General features: G+C 54.2%; 1 protein-coding gene across 4 annotated transcripts in view; it reads right to left on the bottom strand.

Moving 5' to 3' along the window:
• The window catches only part of LOC140410124 (uncharacterized), a 187,877-nt gene that overhangs the window by 167,009 nt on the left and 2,283 nt on the right, over positions 1-18,585 (bottom strand). For all 4 annotated transcript variants that reach the window (XM_072498078.1, XM_072498079.1, XM_072498081.1 and 1 more), the window contains exons 2-5: positions 13,939-14,071; positions 7,231-7,341; positions 1,765-1,821; positions 8-163 (exon numbers count right to left, since the gene is read on the bottom strand). In XM_072498078.1, the coding sequence (XP_072354179.1) occupies positions 8-163; positions 1,765-1,821; positions 7,231-7,341; positions 13,939-14,064 (450 nt within the window). In that variant the 5' untranslated portion in view covers positions 14,065-14,071. The remainder of the gene's footprint in view (positions 1-7; positions 164-1,764; positions 1,822-7,230; positions 7,342-13,938; positions 14,072-18,585) is intronic.

The raw sequence follows: 18,585 nt of genomic DNA, 5'->3' as shown, positions 1-18,585 counted from the left end.
AGATTACCTCTTTGTCTGCGCGCTGGTAGCATTTCAGTTTATATCCCATCGGGTTGCAGTAGAGGTTGATTCTATTCATCTTGGCCAGGTCCAGCAGGTAGATGATCAGCTGGATAGCTGTGATTACAACCCCGAGGAGGCTGCAGGCTAGACAGACTTTGAGCTGCAAGACAGAGAGCTCGGTTACAGAGGAGCTCGCGGAGTCCTGTGAGCGATGCCCATGGCTTAAAGCGGAGAACGGAGCGACGGCGAATTCCGCAACAGGCCTGGCGGGCGAGCGCGTCACCTGTCTCCTCGTCACCACCGTCCCCAGAACCTCTCGACGGTTAATTGCCGGCCTCGAGTTCCCCGCTCCCAGCGCCCACACAATCACCCCGTTGCTATGGGGCAGAAGGAGGCCATTTGCCCCGTGGTGTCTGCGCCTGCTCTTCCAGCGGGCACCGTAACTCGCTCCCCGAACTCCTCCCCGTCCCCCTGCCCATTTTCCTGTTCAGATAGTCATCGAAAACCCTCTTGAAAGCTTCGATTGAACCTACCTCGACCACACATCCGGGCGCGCATTTCAGGTGCAAACCACTCGCTGTGTGACAATGGGGTTCATGCGGGTGGGGGGGGGGGCTGCACGTAGGTGTGCGCATGGCAGACGTGCCAGTATCCCTGGCAAGAGGAAGGCCTAAATTGCCAGTCAGTCAGCTCCAGGGTCCTGGGTCAACCCCCGGGGTATCTATGGCCTCTCACACCTTCAGGAACTCACTGAGGATTTGGACCACTGAAACTAAAGTTGCTCGTGGCTTGAGATAGCTTGGGAGACGGACCTTGCTGAAAGGGGAGATGTTGCTGAAGCTTTTATTTTGTTGCACTCATCAGGTCAAATGTAAGAATACCAAATTTCAAACCAGCGTAACAATTTACACTAACAATCCTCAGGCTGCTAATGGCTACATCAGCGAGATAATCAGACGAGCTGGTGACACGGCTCGTTTACGTTTGCTCGGAGTTCATGCACTGGAATGCATCCGCGCAAACAAAAGGAATATGTCCAAGCCTCACGCACTTTTTAAATGACCGGTGAGCTGGAGGAATCTATCTTTGCCCGCTTTCTCCATGGCAGTTTCTCGCCCGGTCGGATTAGTTTTTCCGACCTTTCCTCCAGTAGGGCAAATTGTTCTGCTTCTTTGGAATTTGGCGATTCTCGGGCGCGCGTATTCAGTGGGCCCGGAACGGGATTCCCGCTGGATGGCCAATTAACGGGCAAGTGATGGGCAGGCGTGGGGACAGGGGAGGGTGGTGGCTGGCGTCTCCAGTGCACACCCTCGGGGAGCTGCTGCCCTGCGAAAAATAAATATTGACGGAAAAAGGACTGTCGAGGCAGCACAATCAATCGGCAACATTGATCATCGGGGGCATTTCTCAATGGTCTTTCAGCCATCGACGGTTCATTGCCCCATTGACAGTTCATTGCCACATTGACAGTTCATTGCCACATTGACAGTTCATTGCCACATTAACAGTTCATTGCCACATTGACAATTCATTGCCACATTGACAGTTCATTGCCACATTGACAGTTCATTGCCACATTGACAGTTCTTTGCCACAGAGATAAAAGCGGGCAACTATTGGTTCCTTCCCCCAGATCCCCGGTCAATTGAACGCAATTTTAGGTGGCCCATTTGCTTTTGCGTTTGGCGGGCGGCGCCACATCAAATTGCGCCCTACGTTCCAGCAGAGTGACAAGGAGCAGCGACCATTTATTTTACTTACAAGCACTTTGCGAGGTTGGTTTTCACTGATGATTGCGAGGAAGCCTGAGATGCCCAACTGTAAGAGAAATGAACAAAGGATTGGTCACTTTGAGGGGGGAAACGTTCGAGGAACATTGGTCACAGTGAAGCACACGCGTGTAGACCTGTCCCGCTCTGAGCTGCACACACGTCTCTCTGTATCGATGGACGGACAAGCCCTCAGGCGCCAAGTTGGCTGCTGCCCCAACTCAAGGCAAGGCTACCAGCCAAGTGCTGGGAAATGGGATTAGAACGGATAGGTTCTTGATGGCCGCCACAGTTACTATGGACCGAAGGGCCTCATTCTGTGCTCAATGGCTCTAATTGAGACCCCTCAACGTTCAATATTTGGATTCTTGAAGGCCATTTCCTGTCAGCCACAAGGTTCAGGATGAGAGGAGGATTGACCTTACGTGGAGGAAGCCTGGAATTCGGTGGGTTTAGGTCTCTCTGACGGGATAAGGAGGTTGGCCGACACCCTTGGAAGCCGCCTTCTGAAGTCTTTCGCCCTCCCCCATTCACCGCCCCGTAACGTCCATTGGCCCCAAGACCTCACTCCCCGACCGGCTTCTCTCCTGAGGCCCTGATCGCCCCCTTCACGTCCCCTCTGAGGGCCTCTCTGCCCTGGGACCCTTTGAACTTACCCAGGCCTCAGTCACCCTGCGGCTGTACCTCCTCTGCGCCTGCTCACAGCAGTGTAGGGCAGTCTGATTGGCTGACAGCGGTTTACGGTGCGATTGCCTCCCGGGTGAGGGGCGTCAAGTAACGGACTTGGTGAATGTGAATTGGTGTGGGGCACGTTGAGTCGAGAAAAGTGTATGTGAGTTAGCGAGTGAGTGTGTGGCTGCGAGGGTGTGTCTGTGAGTGTGAGTAAGTGTGTGTGAGTCTGTGAGTGTATGTCTGTGAGTGATTGTGTGTGTGAGCATGTATGCGTCCGTGTGAGTGTGTTCCTGTGTCTGTATGTGAGTGTGTGTGAGTGGTTGAGTGAGTCCATGTGAGTAGGTGAGTGTGCGAGTGAGAGTTGTGTGCATGCATGTGAATGCGTGAGTGTGTTTGTGTATGAACGAGTTTGTGTGTGCGAGAAGGTATCGATGAGTGTGTGAGTGTGTGAATGGGTGCCAATATGTGTGCATGTGAGTCTGTGTGTGCACATTTTAGTGTGTGTCATAGATTATCATAGAATTTACAGTGCAGAAGGAGGCCATTCGGCCCATCGAGTCTGCACCGGCTCTTGGAAAGAGCACCCTACCCAAGGTCAACACCTCCACCCTATCCCCATAACCCAGTAACCCCACCCACCACTAAGGGCAATTTTAGACACTAAGGGCAATTTATCATGGCCAATCCACCTAACCTGCACATCTTTGGACCGTGGGGGGAAACCGGAGCACCCGGAGGAAACCCATGCGCACACGGGGAGGATGTGCAGACTCCGCACAGTCAGTGACCCAAGCCGGAATCGAACCTGGGACCCTGGAGCTGTGAAGCAATTGTGCTATCCACAATGCTACCGTGCTACCGTGTGCGCGTGCAAGCGCGTGAGTGTGTTTGTGTGAACGTATGTGCGCGTTTGTGTGATTGTGTGTTTTTGTGTGGGATAGAGTGTCATGAGAATGTTGCTTTAAGAAATGCTTGGCTGCTCATATTACTGCAGTGATGTCAGAGAGTGGGTGGAGCTGCACTGCCTGTCAGCTTTTTACTTTCATTTTAGGCTGTTTGCTGCAGGGTGTGTTTTAGTTTTGTTTTCAGTGTTGGAGCTGAAGCCAGACAGAGCAGGTGTACTGTTGATCTCTCTGCCGTGAAAAGACTATCTCTTGATCATTTGGTGAATTATAAATGTTCTCAGTCGGGAATGTAAACCTGATGTGCTTCTGTTAAAAGGTGTTTCTTTTGTCTTCTGGATGTTGTTTGGGAAGTTATTAAGATTACTTAGTGTTGTATTCTTTGGGGGTTGTATTTGAATTGATGGTTGCTAAGATGTTCACTGTATGTTTTAAAAAGGTTAACTTGAGTTCATAGAATAAACATTGTTTTGCTTTAAAAAATACTTTTCCATTTCTGCTGTCCCACACCTGTAGAGTGGGCCGTGCTCCCCGTACCACAATCTAGTAAAAGTTGTGGGTCAGGTGAACTCCATGATACACTTTGGGGTTCTCGAAACCCTGGCCCTTAACGAGAGAGGCAGACAGTTGGATATGTGAGAGCATCGATTATGGTGTGTGTCAGTGTATATTTGAGTGTATGCATGTGAGTGTGCGTTTACATGAGAGTTCAAGTGTGAGTCAGTGCGTGTTGAAGATACACTGCAGAAGGAGGCCATTCGGCCCATCAAGTCTGCACCGACCCCCTTAAACCCTCACTTCCTCCCTATCCCTGTAACCCAATAACCCCTCCTAAACTTTTTGGTCACTAAAGGCAATTTATCATGGCCAATCCACCTAACCTGCACGTCTTTGGACTGTGGGAGGAAACCGGAGCACCCGGAGGAAACCCACGCAGACACGGGGAGAACGTGCAGACTCCGCACAGACAGTGACCCAGCGGGGAATCGAACCTGGGACCCTGGCGCTGTGAAGCCACAGTGCTATCCACTTTGTGCTGCCCGTAACGTTCTCCCCGTGTGTGCGTGGGTTTCTTCCGGGTGCTCCGGTTTCCTCCCACAGTCCGAAGATGTGCAGGTTAGGTGGATTGGCCGTGATAAATTGCCCCTTAGTGTCCAGAATTGCCCTTAGTGTTGGGTGGGGTTACTGGGTTATGGATAGGGTTGGGGTGTGGGCTTGGGTAGGGTGCTCTTTCCAAGAGCCGGTGCAGACTCGATGGGCTGAATGGCCTCCTTCTGTACTGTAAATTCTATGATTCTATGAGAGTGTGGCAGTGTGTATGTCTGTCTGGGTGAGTGTGTGTGTATATTTGAGTGGATGTATATTTGAGTGTGAGTGTGCATACTTGAGTGTGTATTTAAGTGAGTGTGTGTGAGTGCATGTGTATGAGTGTGTGAGCACATTTGAATGTGTTTATGAGTGTGTATATGTGAGTGTGTTTGCGGGTGTGTTTGTGTGAGTGTGTGTGTGTACAAGAGTGTCGATGAGTGAGTGTGCCAGTTTGTCTGCACAAGTCTGAGTGTGTATTATGTGAATGTGCGTATGAATGTATGTGAGTGCATCTGCGAGGGTGTGTCAGTACATCAGTGAGTGTGCGCGTGTGTGTGAATGTGTGTGCGTATGAGTGTCGATGAGTGTGTGTAACGGTTTCTAGGTACGTGTGAGCTAGTGTGTGTGTGTGAGTGTGCGTATGAATGTGAGTGTGTGTACGTGTGTGTATGTATCAGTGTGAGCTTTTTAGTCACTTACAGGGTGCTGGTGTCACTGGCTTGTGTTGTACCGCTGTAATAGGAGATGTAAGGTAGGACCTGGACTACAGGTTCGCCGGTAGCCCCTGCCGGCTGGCTCCGCCCACGGAGAACTGTATAAATATGCATGACCTCCAGTGCCCTGCCATTTCGCCAGCTGCAGCAGGAGGCCACGCATCTGACTGTAATAAAGCCACAGTTGTACCCAATCTGCGTCTTTGTACAATTGATCTTTGCTCGACCAGTATTTATTGCCCTATCCCAAGTTACCCCTTCAGAGGGTGGTGGGGAGCTGCCTTCTTGAACCTCTGCAGTCCCTGAAGTGTAGGTGCACCCACTGTGCTGTTAGAGAGGGAGTTCCAGGATGTTGTGCAGACTTGTAAGGGGAAAGTAGTAGCATGGATAGAGGATTGGTTAATTAAAAGAAAGCAAAGAGTGGGGATTAATGGGTGTTTCTCTGGTTGGCAATCAGTAGCTAGTGGTGTCCCTCAGGGATCAGTGTTGGGCCCACAACTGTTCACAATTTACATAGATGATTTGGAGCTGGGGACCAAGGGCAATGTGTCCAAGTTTGCAGACGACACTAAGATAAGTGGTAAAGCAAAAAGTGCAGAGGATACTGGAAGTCTGCAGAGGGATTTGGATAGGCTAAGTGAATGGACGAGTCTGGCAGATGGAATACAATGTTGACAAATGTGAGGTTATCCATTTTGGTAGGAATAACAGCAAAAGGGATTATTATTTAAATGATAAAATATTAAAACATGCTGCTGTGCAGAGAGACCTGGGTGTGCTAGTGCATGAGTCGCAAAAAGTTGGTTTACAGGTGCAACAGGTGATTAAGAAGGCAAATGGAATGTTGTCCTTCATTGCTAGAGGGATGGAGTTTAAGACTCGGGAGGTTCTGCTGCAATTGTATAAAGTGTTAGTGAGGCCACACCTGGAGTATTGTGTTCAGTTTTGGTCTCCTTACCTGAGAAAGGACGTACTGGCACTGGAGGGAGTGCAGAGGAGATTCACTAGGTTAATCCCAGAGCTGAAGGGGTTGGATTACGAGGAGAGGTTGAGTAGACTGGGACTGTACTCGTTGGAATTTAGAAGGATGAGGGGGGATCTTATAGAAACATATAAGATTATGAAGGGAATAGATAGGATAGATGCGGGCAGGTTGTTTCCACTGGCGGGTGAAAGCAGAACTAGGGGGCATAGCCTCAAAATAAGGGGAAGTAGATTTAGGACTGAGTTTAGGAGGAACTTCTTCACCCAAGGGTTGTGAATCTATGGAATTCCTTGCCCAGTGAAGCAGTAGAGGCTCCTTCATTAAATGTGTTTAAGATAAAGATAGATAGTTTTTTGAAGAATAAAGGTATTAAGGGTTATGGTGTTCGGGCCGGAAAGTGGAGCTGAGTCCACAAAAGATCAGCCATGATCTCATTGAATGGCGGAGCAGGCTCGAGGGGCCAGATGGCCTACTCCTGCTCCTAGTTCTTATGTTCTTATGTTGCCCCGGCAACAGTGAAGGAACGGCCGATATATTTCCCAGTCGGGGTGGTGAGCGACTCGGGGGGGAACCTCCAGGCGGTGGGGTTCCCAGGTATCTGCTGCTCTTGTCCTTCTAGATGGAGGTGGGCGTGGGTTTGGAAGGTGCTGCCTGAGGAACCTCGGTGAGTTGCTGCAGTGCATCTTGTAGATGGGACACACGGCTGACACTGTGCGTCGGTGGGGGAGGGAGTGAATGTTTGTGGAAGGGGAGCAATCAAGCGGGGCTGCTTTGTCCTGGATGGTGTCGAGCTTCTCGAGTGTTGTTGGAGCTGCGCTCATCCAGGCAAGCGGAGAGTTTCCCTCACACTCCTGACTTGTGCCTTGTCGATGGTGGACAGGCTTTGGGTGGGGGGGGTCAGGAGGTGAGTTACTCTCCGCAGGATTCCCAGCCTCTGACCTGCTCGTGTGTGTGTGTGTCTGTGTATGAGTCAATGTTCGTCTGTGAGAGTCTATACATGTGGATATATGTGAGTGTATGGAAGTGTGAAAGAGAGTGTGAGTGAGAGAGAGAGATAGAGAGAGTAATAAGGAAATCAGAAAAACAATCAAACTCACCAGCACAGCAGTGTAAAACGGAGTCCCAGTCTTGATCACCATTGAGTTGATCAGCCAGAAAAGCGTAAGTTCCAGTACAAAGAGAATTATTCCCAACAGAACCAAAGCAACCTGCAAATTAAGCAAATTCCAGCAGTAAGAGCCACAGGAAAATTCATCAAACCAGCCTGTGACACAGGAACAGGAGGAGGTCCCATTCAGCCCCTTCTCCAGCCTGTTACACAGGAACAGGAGGAGGCCCCATTCAGCCCTTTCTCCAGCCCGTTACACAGGAACAGGAGGAGGTCCCATTCAGCCCCTTCTCCAGCCTGTTACACAGGAACAGGAGGAGGCTCCATTCAGCCCCTTCTCCAGCCGGTTACACAGGAACAGGAGGAGGCCCCATTCAGCCCCTTCTCCAGCCCGTTACACAGGAACAGGAGGAGGCCCCATTCAGCCTCTTCTCCAGCCTGTTGCACAGGAACAGGAGGAGGCCCCGTTCAGCCCCTTCTCCAGCCTGTTACACAGGAACAGGAGGAGGCCCCATTCAGCCCCTTCTCCAGCCTGTTACACAGGAACAGGAGGAGGCCCCATTCAGCCCCTTCTCCAGCCTGTTACACAGGAACAGGAGGAGGCCCCATTCAGCCCCTTCTCCAGCCTGTTACACAGGAACAGGAGGAGGCCCCATTCAGCCCCTTCTCCAGCCTGTTGCGCAGGAACAGGAGCAGGCCCCATTCAGCCCCTTCTCCAGCCTGTTACACAGGAACAGGAGCAGGCCCCATTCAGCCCCTTCTCCAGCCTGTTACACAGGAACAGGAGCAGGCCCCATTCAGCCCCTTCTCCAGCCTGTTACACAGGAACAGGAGGAGGCCCCATTCAGCCCCTTCACCAGCCTGTTACACAGGAACAGGAGCAGGCCCCATTCAGCCCCTTCTCCAGCCTGTTACACAGGAACAGGAGCAGGCCCCATTCAGCCCCTTCTCCAGCCTGTTACACAGGAACAGGAGGAGGCCCCATTCAGCCCCTTCACCAGCCTGTTACACAGGAACAGGAGGAGGCCCCATTCAGCCCCTTCTCCAGCCTGTTACACAGGAACAGGAGGAGGCCCCATTCAGCCCCTTCTCCAGCCTGTTACACAGGAACAGGAGGAGGCCCCATTCAGCCCCTTCTCCAGCCTGTTACACAGGAACAGGAGGAGGCCCCATTCAGCCCCTTCTCCAGCCTGTTACACAGGAACAGGAGGAGGCCCCATTCAGCCCCTTCTCCAGCCTGTTACACAGGAACAGGAGGAGGCCCCATTCAGCCCCTTCTCCAGCCTGTTACACAGGAACAGGAGGAGGCCCCATTCAGCCCCTTCTCCAGCCTATTACACAGGAACAGGAGGAGGCCCCATTCAGCCTCTTCTCCAGCCTGTTGCACAGGAACAGGAGGAGGCCCCGTTCAGCCCCTTCTCCAGCCTGTTACACAGGAACAGGAGGAGGCCCCATTCAGCCCCTTCTCCAGCCTGTTACACAGGAACAGGAGGAGGCCCCATTCAGCCCCTTCTCCAGCCTGTTACACAGGAACAGGAGGAGGCCCCATTCAGCCTCTTCTCCAGCCTGTTACACAGGAACAGGAGGAGGCCCCATTCAGCCCCTTGTCCAGCCTGTTGCGCAGGAACAGGAGCAGGCCCCATTCAGCCCCTTCTCCAGCCCGTTCCACAGGAACAGGAGGAGGCCCTATTCAGCCCCTTCTCCAGCCTGTTACACAGGAACAGGAGGAGGCCCCATTCAGCCCCTTCTCCAGCCTGTTACACAGGAACAGGAGGAGGCCCCATTCAGCCCCTTCTCCAGCCTGTTACACAGGAACAGGAGGAGGCCCCATTCAGCCCCTTCTCTAGTTTCTTACAGCACTGTGAGGATTGTATGATGCCATTAACATTCATGATGGTTATTCACTAATTAAATAGTATCCAAGCGAGACAGAACAGAGACTGGGAGGCAAAGGGAGTGAGACAGCGAAAGAAAGAGACCCAGAGAGTGAGAGAATGAGACACACAGATACGGAGAGGGAGGCAACCAAAGGAAGGACTGAGGGAAGAATGGAGAGGAACACAGAGAATGAGAGACAGAGAAAGTGAAAGAGATAGAGAGAGAGACTGATGCGACCATCAATTCACTCAAGGACTCGTGTTGGAGTAAAACAATGGTTTTAATTAACTATCCACTTTGCCTGCCTGCGACTGGTACATACTGAGGACAGTCCCACAGGCCACCTACTCTTATACTCCTTCAAAGGGGCGGAGCCATGGGCGGAGCCCGTAGATGCTGCAACATCCTCCAACACCTCCTCCTGTGGGTGAAGCCATACAATGGCCCACTGATAAAACCCACAGGGTTAATAACATAGAACATAACTGGTGAATTAACTGTATTTACATTCACCACATTCACCCCCTGTTTAAAAATGAAGTCCGGCGGGTGTGACGGGCTCATAGATTCAGTCGGTCCGGTCGCCGGATTATACGCTGCGACCGCCGAAGCGCTGGTGTTGCAGCCGTTTCAGGTGTCTGGGGAAGTGGGTCCGGAGCAGGCACAGGCGGGGAGTCCGGGAGCGGCTCTTCCTGAGCTTCATCCCTGCGGACTGGTGTGCCGGGTGGAAGGGAGCGCCGGAGCCAAATGGGCGCGGGGGCGCTGGGCATGGGAGAAAGAGCGGGGTACAGCGCGGGGGGTACTGTGGACGTAGTGGTGGCGGAGCCTGCGGGCGCAAGGTCTCGGAGGGTGACGGTATCCTGTTGACCATCGGGGTGCTCAACATATGCGTAGTGCGGGTTTGAGTGCAGGAGCTGGATCCTCTCTACCAGGGGATCGGTCTGATGGGTCCGAACGTGTTTCCGGAGGAGAACTGGACCCGGTGTCATCAGCCAGGGTGGGAGCGAGGCCCCTGAGGTAGTCCCCCTCGGGAAAATAAACAAGGAGGAGTCTGGTTTGTGGCCGTGCAAAGGAGGGACCTAATAGAGTGGAGCGCATCGGGGAGGACTTCCTGCCAGTGGGACACCGGGAGATTCCTGGACCGCAGGGTCAGTAGGATGGTCTTCCAGACCGTTGCGTTCTCCCTCTCCACCTGTCCATTTCCCCGGGGGTTATAACTGGTAGTCCTGCTCGAGGCGGTGCCCTTACTGAGCAGGTACTGACGCAGTTCGTCGCTCATGAACGACGAGCCCCGGTCACTGTGGACATAACTGGGGAAACCAAACAGGGTGAAGACACTATGCAGGGCTTTAATGACGGTGGACGTGGTCATATCGGGGCAGGGGATGGCAAACGGGAAGCGGGAGAACTCATCAATAATACTGAGAAAGTGGTATTGCGATTATTCGAGGGGAGGGGCCCTTTGAAATCGATACTGAGGCGTTCAAAGGGCCGGGATGCCTTTACCAGGTGGGCCTTATCCGGTCGATGGAAGTGCGGTTTACACTCTGCACAGATCTGGCAGTCCCTGGTTATAGCTCTGACCTCCTCAGTGGAGTAGGGCAGGTTGCGGGCCTTGATATAATGGATAAGCCGGGTGACCCCCGGGTGGCAGAGGTCGTCGTGGATAGCCCGTAGTCGGTCATCTTGCGCGCTGGCGCATGTGGCGCGGGACAGGGCATCTGGGGGTCGTTGAGCTTCCCAGGACGATATACTATATCGTAGTTGTAGGTGGAGAGTTCAATCCTCCACCTCAAGATCTTATCGTTCTTGATCTTGCCCCGCTGCATATTGTCGGACATGAAGGCAACCGATCGTTGGTCGGTGACGAGGGTAAACCTCCTACCAGCGAGGTAGTGCCTCGAGTGCCGTACGGCTTCCACAATGGCTTGGGCTTCTTTTTCGACCGAGGAGTGTCGAATTTCGGAGGTGGTGAGGGTGCGGGAAAAGAATGCTACCGGTCTGCCTGCTTGGTTGAGGGTGGCGGCGAGAGCGACCTCTGAGGCGTCGCTCTCCACCTGGAAGGGGATGGACTCGTCCACCGCGCGCATTGCCGCTTTGGCGATGTCCGCCTTGATGCAGCTGAAGGCCTGGCGGGCCTCGGCTGCCAGTGGGAAGAGGGTGGCCTTAAATAGTGGGCGGGCTTTGTCCGCACACTGGCGGACCCACTGGGCGTAGTAGGAAAAAAATCCAAGGAACCTCTTCAGGGCCTTGGAGCAGTGGGGGAGGGGGAGTTGCAGGAGGGGCGCATACGGTCAGGGTCGGGCCCTGGAACCCCGTTTTCCACAACGTAGCCGAGGATGGCTAGTCTGGTTGTGCGGAAAACGCATTTCTCCTTGTTGTTCGTAAAGTTTAGGGTTTGGGCGGTTTGGCGAAATCTCTGGAGGTTGGCGTCGTGGTCCTGCTGATCATGGCCGCAGATGGTGACGTTGTCCAAGTACGGAAACGTGGCCCGCAGCCCGTAACGGTCCACCATTCGGTCCATTGTTCTTTGGAACACCGAAACCCCGTTCGTGACGCCAATGGGGACCCGGAGGAAATAGAAAAGGCGGCCGTCTGCCTCAAACGCCGTGTAGTGGCGGTCCTCCGGGCGGATTGGGAGCTGGTGGTACGCAGAGTTCAGATCCACCGTGGAGAACACCCGGTAGTGCGCGATCTGATTGACCATGGCTGCAATCCGGGGAAGGGGGCACGCATCGAGTTGCGTAAACCGGTTAATGTCAGGCTGTAATCGGCCACCATCCGGAGCTTCTCCCCGGTCTTGGCGACCAACACCTGAGCTCTCCAGGGGCTGTTGCTAGCCTCGATGACTCCCTCCCGCAAGAGACGCAGGACCTCAGACCTAATAAATATTCTGTCCTGCATGCTATACCGCCTGCCGCGAGTGGCTACTGGCTTGCAATCAGCGGTGAGATTAGCGACGAGGGAAGGAGGGTCAACTTTCAGAGTGGCGAGGCTGCACACCGTGAGTGGGGGCAGGGGTCCGCCAAAGCTAAGCGTCAGGCTCTTGAGATTACATTGAAAATCGAGCCCTAAAAGGAGGGGGGCGCAGAGGTCTGGGAGCACGTACAGCTGGAAATTAGTGTACTCAGCGCCCTGGACCGCTAAGGTTACCGTAGTTTTGTACCGAGTGAGACCCGGAGGCGAGGGAAATTGTTTGTTGCGCCGGGAATATCGGGAGCGAGCAGCGGCTTACCAGATCCGGGTGGATGAAACTCTCAGTGTTCCCGGAGTCAAACAGGCAAGGTGTCTCGTACCCGTTAACCCGGACGGCCATCGTTGAGCTCTTGAGGTGCTTGGGTCGCGACTGGTCCAAGGTGACTGCGCTGAGTTGAGGGTAACCGGCGGCGTGGTCGGCTGTGCTGAGCCGGCCCCCCGGTGACCGTCCGAGCAGGTCGTACGCGTCGAGCGGCGTAGCAGATGGCGTCCAGGATGGCGGCCCCCGTTGATCAAGCCTGGCGGGCGTCGGGGAAGATGGCGTCCAAGATGGCGGCCCCCATGGATCGCACGTGGCCAGCCGCGTGGGGGAGGATGGCCAAAATGGCGGCCCCCGTGAGTCGCACGTGCTGTGCGGAGTCGGAGTGGGCAGGTACGCTGCCACATTGCGAGGTCTGCGGGCCCGAGAGTCGGTAGTCCGGGCCTGAGGCTTGGCGAGGCAGGCCTTGGCAAAGTGCCCTTTTCGGCCGCAACTGTTGCAGTGCGCGTTGCGGGCCGGGCAGTGTCGAGGGTGTTGAGGCTGGCCGCAAAAATAACAAGGCAAACCCCCCACGATGAGCGGGTGGACGCGCAGCACAGGATCGGGGCTAGGCCGACCCCGGAGTGGGTGCGGGAGGATAGAGAGCTCCCACGGCACAGGCCCGCTCGTGGATCGGTGGGCCCCGATCGCGGGCCAGGCCACCGTGGGGGCTCCTCCAGGGGCCAGATCGCTCCGCGCCCCCCCCCCACCCCAGGACCCCGGCGGGGCCGGCCATAAACGGGCGGCCACTCGGCCCATCGCAAGCCGGAGAATCGCCAGGGGGGGGGGGGGGGGCGCTGCCAGCAGCCGCCGATCGGCAGAGACAATGACTGAGGCAGAAGAGAGAGAGTCAAACAGAGAGTCAGACAGACAGACCAAGAGCAGAGACAGAGAGAGATCGAAACGCCAGTGATGTAAGATAGAGCGAGTGAGACAGATTGAGGGGCAGAGAGAGACGACGGACAATCGAAAACAGAGACAAAAAGACCAGGAGACAGGGAGAGAGAGAGAGAGAGAGAGAGAGAGACAAGAGAGACAGGTAGAGATAGAGAGAGAAGCAGACAGTCGGATAGAGACACGGACAGACAAGACGATGGAGAGAGAGAGAGAGAGAGAGACAGGACAATGTGGTAAACCACTGCTGCACCTGTATTAGGGGATGTACGGTCGGGCCTGTACTTACAGGTTCGCCGGTAGCCCCTGCCTGCTGGCTCCGCCCAGGAGGCGGGGTATAAATATGCGTGTCCTCCAGCCAGCAGCCATTTCGCCAGCTGCTGTGGGAGGCCACACATCTGACAGCAATAAAGCCTCAGCTGGATTCAACTATCGCCTTCGTCCAATTGATCGCGCCTCAGGAAACAAGAGTCTGGGAGGGAGAGAGAGGAAAGCAGACAGATAAAGAGACAGGAATACTGAATGAGAGAGGGAGAGACGAAGCAACAGAGAGGCACAAGGAGAGAGAGAGAGATAGCGACAGTGGGAGTGACCGAGAGACAGCGAGGAAGAGGCGTGGATCTCAGGGGGAACAGAGACAGAGATTCGTACCCCCATCGATTTTGGCTCCCAGGCGCGGTATCTTTGGAGAGCGTCTGGCATCTTGCTGTGCACGGCGGAGCTGGCAGCTGGCTGGGGGTTAGCACTCCCCCCTGCCGGCGTCCCTGGTGATGCCATGGCGATCCTGTGAGAATAAAAATACAATTGTCATTGGCACGGTGAAGGTGCATTCTCTGGGCAGGGGGGCCACGGGCCTGTTGTGTGTTGTGACTGACCCCCGCTGACGATGACCCCCCCCCCTCCCCGACACCCCCTCCTCACTGAGAGGCAGCAATGGGCCGGGAGTGGGGAGGGAGGGGGCTGGAAAACACAGGCCAGGAGGGAGTATCCACTCCCAATTCCCACATAAATACACTTCGATTATTTGCGATGCTGACATTAAAGAAATTCTTCTGCACTTTCTCCAGCTCATTTCACAATGTTTGTGTTTTCCCAGCCAATAATCAGCGTCGGTCTGAGGCGTGGTCACTGCGGGATCGTTAACACCCAGCGCAGAGGGTCAGAGGGCCTTGGTGCGCTCCCTCAGTACTGACCCTCTGACAGTTCAGCACTCCCTCAGTACTGATCCTCTGACAGTGCGGCACTCCCTCAGTACTGACCCTCTGACAGTGCAGCACTCCCTCAGTACTGACACTCTGACAGTGCAGCACTCCCTCAGTACTGACCCTCTGACAGTGCGGCACTCCCTCAGTACTGACCCTCTGACAGTGCAGCACTCCCTCAGTACTGACCCTCTGACAGTGCGGCACTCCCTCAGTACTGACCCTCTGATAGTGCAACACTCCCTCAGTACTGACCCTCTGACAGTTCAGCACTCCCTCAGTACTGACCCTCTGATAGTGCAACACTCCCTCAGTACTGACCCTCTGACAGTTCAGCACTCCCTCAGTACTGACCCTCTGACAGTGCAGCATTCCCTCAGTACTGACCCTCTGACAGTGCGGCACTCCCTCAGTACTGACCCTCTGACAGTGCAGCACTCCCTCAGTACTGACCCTCTGACAGTGCGGCACTCCCTCAGTACTGACCCTCTGACAGTGCAGCACTCCCTCAGTACTGACCCTCTGACAGTGCGGCACTCCCTCAGTACTGACCCTCTCTGACAGTGCGGCACTCCCTCAGTACTGACCCTCTGACAGTGCGGCACTCCCTCAGTACTGACCCTCTCTGACAGTGCGGCACTCCCTCAGTACTGACCCTCTCTGACAGTGCGGCACTCCCTCAGTACTGACCCTCTGACAGTGCGGCACTCCCTCAGTACTGACCCTCTGACAGTGCAGCACCCCCTCAGTACCGACCCATCACGGACCGGAGAATCGCCGGGGGTGGAGAATTCGGGACACGGCGGGGGCGGGATTCACGCCGGCCCCCGGCGATTCTCCGACCCGGTGGGGGGTCGGAGAATCACGCCCCAGGGGTCACAGTCTGAGGATCCGGGGTAGACCATCAAGGACAGAGATGAGGAGACATTTCTTCACCCAAAGAGTGGTCGGCCTGTGGGATTCATTCCCACAGGAGGTCGTTGAGGCCAAAACATTGCATGTTTTGAAGAAGCAGTTAGATACAGCACTTGGGTTACAGAGGGGAAGGCAGGCAGGGGGTTGGGGTCTCCGGAACCTGATGTATTACTCCAGGGCGGCGAATTTGGAGAAGGTGCGGAGCTGGGTCAGAGGGGTGGATTCCCCGTGGGTCAGAATGGAGGAGAGTTTGTGTACGTGGTCGGGATTGAAAGCACGGGCGACAGCGCCGCTCCCGATAGTCCCGGGAAGATACTCCGGGAGTCCGGTAATAGCCAACACTTTGGGTTGGGGGCAGGGTCAAGGGAAATGCCGATTCGGGGGAACCACAGATTTGAGCCAGGGAGGTGGGATGGAAGTTTTCGGGAATGGGAGGAGAAGGGGATTAAGACGCTAAAAGATTTGTTTCTTGGGGTCGGTTTGCAGGATTGAGGGAGCTGGAAGCGAAGTATGGGCTGGAGCAGGGGGAAATGTTTAGGTACATGCAGGTTCGAGATTTTGCCAGAAAGGAGGTACAGAGGTTACCGGTGGAGCCGGCCTCCACATTGCTGGGGGAGGTGTTGACGACAAGGGGACTGGAGAAGGAGGCAGTGTCGGCAGTTTACGGAGCTATTTTGGAAGAGGAGAAGGCACCACTGGAAGGGATCAAAGCAAAGTGGGAGGAAGAGCTGGGAGAGGATATGGAGGAGGGGGTCTGGTGTGAGGTGCTCCGGAGGGTGAATGCCTCCACCTCGTGCGCGAGGTCGGGGCTGGTACAGCTGAAGGTGTTGTACAGAGCACATCTCACGAGGGCGAGGATGAGCCGATTCTTTGAAGGAGTAGAAGATGTGTGTGAAGTTGCGGGGGAGGCCCCGCTAATCACGTTCATATGTTTTGGTCCTGCCCAAAGCTGGAGGATGAATGGAAGGAGGTTTTTAGGGTAATTTCTAAAGTGGTGCACGTGAAACTGGACCCGGGCCAGAGAAGGGGAAAGCAGGGAGAGAGAGAAGAAGAAAGAGGGAGAGAGAGAAGAGGAAAGAGGTTGAGGGAGAAGAGGGAGAGGGAGAAGAGGAAAGAGGGAGATGGAGAAGAGGAAAGAGGGAGAGAGAGAGAAGAGGAAAAAGGGAGAGAGAGAAGAGAAAAGAGGGAGAGAGGGAAGAGGGAGGGAGAGAAGAGGAAAGAGGGAGAGGGAGAGAAGAGGAAAAGGGGAGAGAGAGAAGAGAAAAGAGGGAGAGAGAGAAGAGGGAGAGAGAAGAGGAAAGAGGGAGAGAGACAGAAGAGGGAAGAGGTAGAGAGAGAAGAGGGAAGAGGGAGAGATAGAAGAGGAAAGAGGGAGAGATAGAAGAGGAAAGAGGGAGAGAGAAGAGGAAAGAGGGAGAGAGAGGAGAGGAAAGAGGGAGCGAGAGAAAGGGAAAGCAGGGAGAGAGAGAAGAAGAAAGAGGGAGAGAGAGAAGAGGAAAGAGGGAGAGAGAGAAGAGGAAAGAGGGAGGGCGAGAAGAGGAAAGAGGGAGAGAGAGAAGGGGAAAGAGGGAGAGAGAAAGGGGAAAGAGAGAGAAGAGGAAAGAGAGAGGAGAGGAAAGAGGGAGAGAGAGAAGGGGAAAGAGGAAGAGAGAAAAGGGGAAAGAGAGAGAAGAGGAAAGAGAGAGAGAAGAGGGAGAGAGGGGGGGAAAAGGGAGTGAGAGACGAGGAAAAGGGAGAGAGAGAAGAGGAAAGAGGAAGAGAAAAAAGAGAAGGGGAAAGAGGGAGAGAGAGAAGAGAAAAGCAGGGTGAGCGAGAAGAGGGAAGAGGGAGAGAGAGAAGAGGAAACGGGAGAGAGAGAAGAGGAAAGAGGAAGAGAGAAAAGGGGAAAGAGAGAGAGAGAAGAGGAAAGAGGGCGAGAGAAGAGGAAAGAGGGAGAGAGAGAAGAGGAAAGAGGGAGAGAGGGAAGAGGAAAGAGGGAGAGGGAGAAGAGGAAAGAGGGAGAGGGAGAGGGAGAAGAGGGAGATGGAGAAGAGGAAAGAGGGAGAGAGAGAGAAGAGGAAAAAGGGAGAGAGAGAAGAGAAAAGAGGGAGAGAGGGAAGAGAGAGGGAGAGAAGAGGAAAGAGGGAGAGGGAGAGAAGAGGAAAAAGGGAGAGAGAGAAGAGAAAAGAGGGAGAGAGGGAAGAGAGAGGGAGAGAAGAGGAAAGAGGGAGAGGGAGAGAAGAGGAAAAAGGGAGAGAGAGAAGAGAAAAGAGGGAGAGAGAGAAGAGGGAGAGAGAAGAGGAAAGAGGGAGAGAGACAGAAGAGGGAAGAGGTAGAGAGAGAAGAGGGAAGAGGGAGAGATAGAAGAGGAAAGAGGGAGAGATAGAAGAGGAAAGAGGGAGAGAGAGAAGAGGAAAGAGGGAGAGAGAGGAGAGGAAAGAGGGAGCGAGAGAAAGGGAAAGCAGGGAGAGAGAGAAGAAGAAAGAGGGAGAGAGAGAAGAGGAAAGAGGGAGAGAGAGAAGAGGAAAGAGGGAGGGCGAGAAGAGGAAAGAGGGAGAGAGAGAAGGGGAAAGAGGGAGAGAGAGAAGGGGAAAGAGAGAGAAGAGGAAAGAGAGAGGAGAGGAAAGAGGGAGAGAGAGAAGGGGAAAGAGGAAGAGAGAAAAGGGGAAAGAGAGAGAAGAGGAAAGAGAGAGAGAAGAGGGAAGAGGGAGAGAGGGGGGGAAAAGGGAGTGAGAGACGAGGAAAAGGGAGAGAGAGAAGAGGAAAGAGGAAGAGAAAAAAGAGAAGGGGAAAGAGGGAGAGAGAGAAGAGAAAAGCAGGGTGAGCGAGAAGAGGGAAGAGGGAGAGAGAGAAGAGGAAAAGGGAGAGAGAGAAGAGGAAAGAGGAAGAGAGAAAAGGGGAAAGAGAGGGAGAGAAGAGGAAAGAGGGCGAGAGAAGAGGAAAGAGGGAGAGAGAGAAGAGGAAAGAGGGAGAGAGGGAAGCAGGGGGAGAGAGAAGAGGAACGAGGGAGAGAGAGGAGAGGAAAGTGGGAGAGAGGAAAGCAGGGAGAGAGAGAAGAGGAAAGAGGGAGAGAGAGAAGAGGAATGCAGGGAGAGAGAGAAGGGGAAAGAGGGAGAGAGAGAAGGGGAAAGAGAGAGAAGAGGAAAGAGAGAGGAGAGGAAAGAGGGAGAGAGAGAAGGGGAAAGAGGAAGAGAGAAAAGGG

The sequence above is a fragment of the Scyliorhinus torazame genome, chromosome 4 (genome assembly GCF_047496885.1).
Source record: "Scyliorhinus torazame isolate Kashiwa2021f chromosome 4, sScyTor2.1, whole genome shotgun sequence".
In the NCBI taxonomy this organism is placed as follows: Eukaryota; Metazoa; Chordata; class Chondrichthyes; order Carcharhiniformes; family Scyliorhinidae; genus Scyliorhinus; species Scyliorhinus torazame.
The sequence above is the reverse complement of the archived record's forward strand: the minus strand, read 5'-3'. Positions and strand labels throughout refer to the sequence as shown.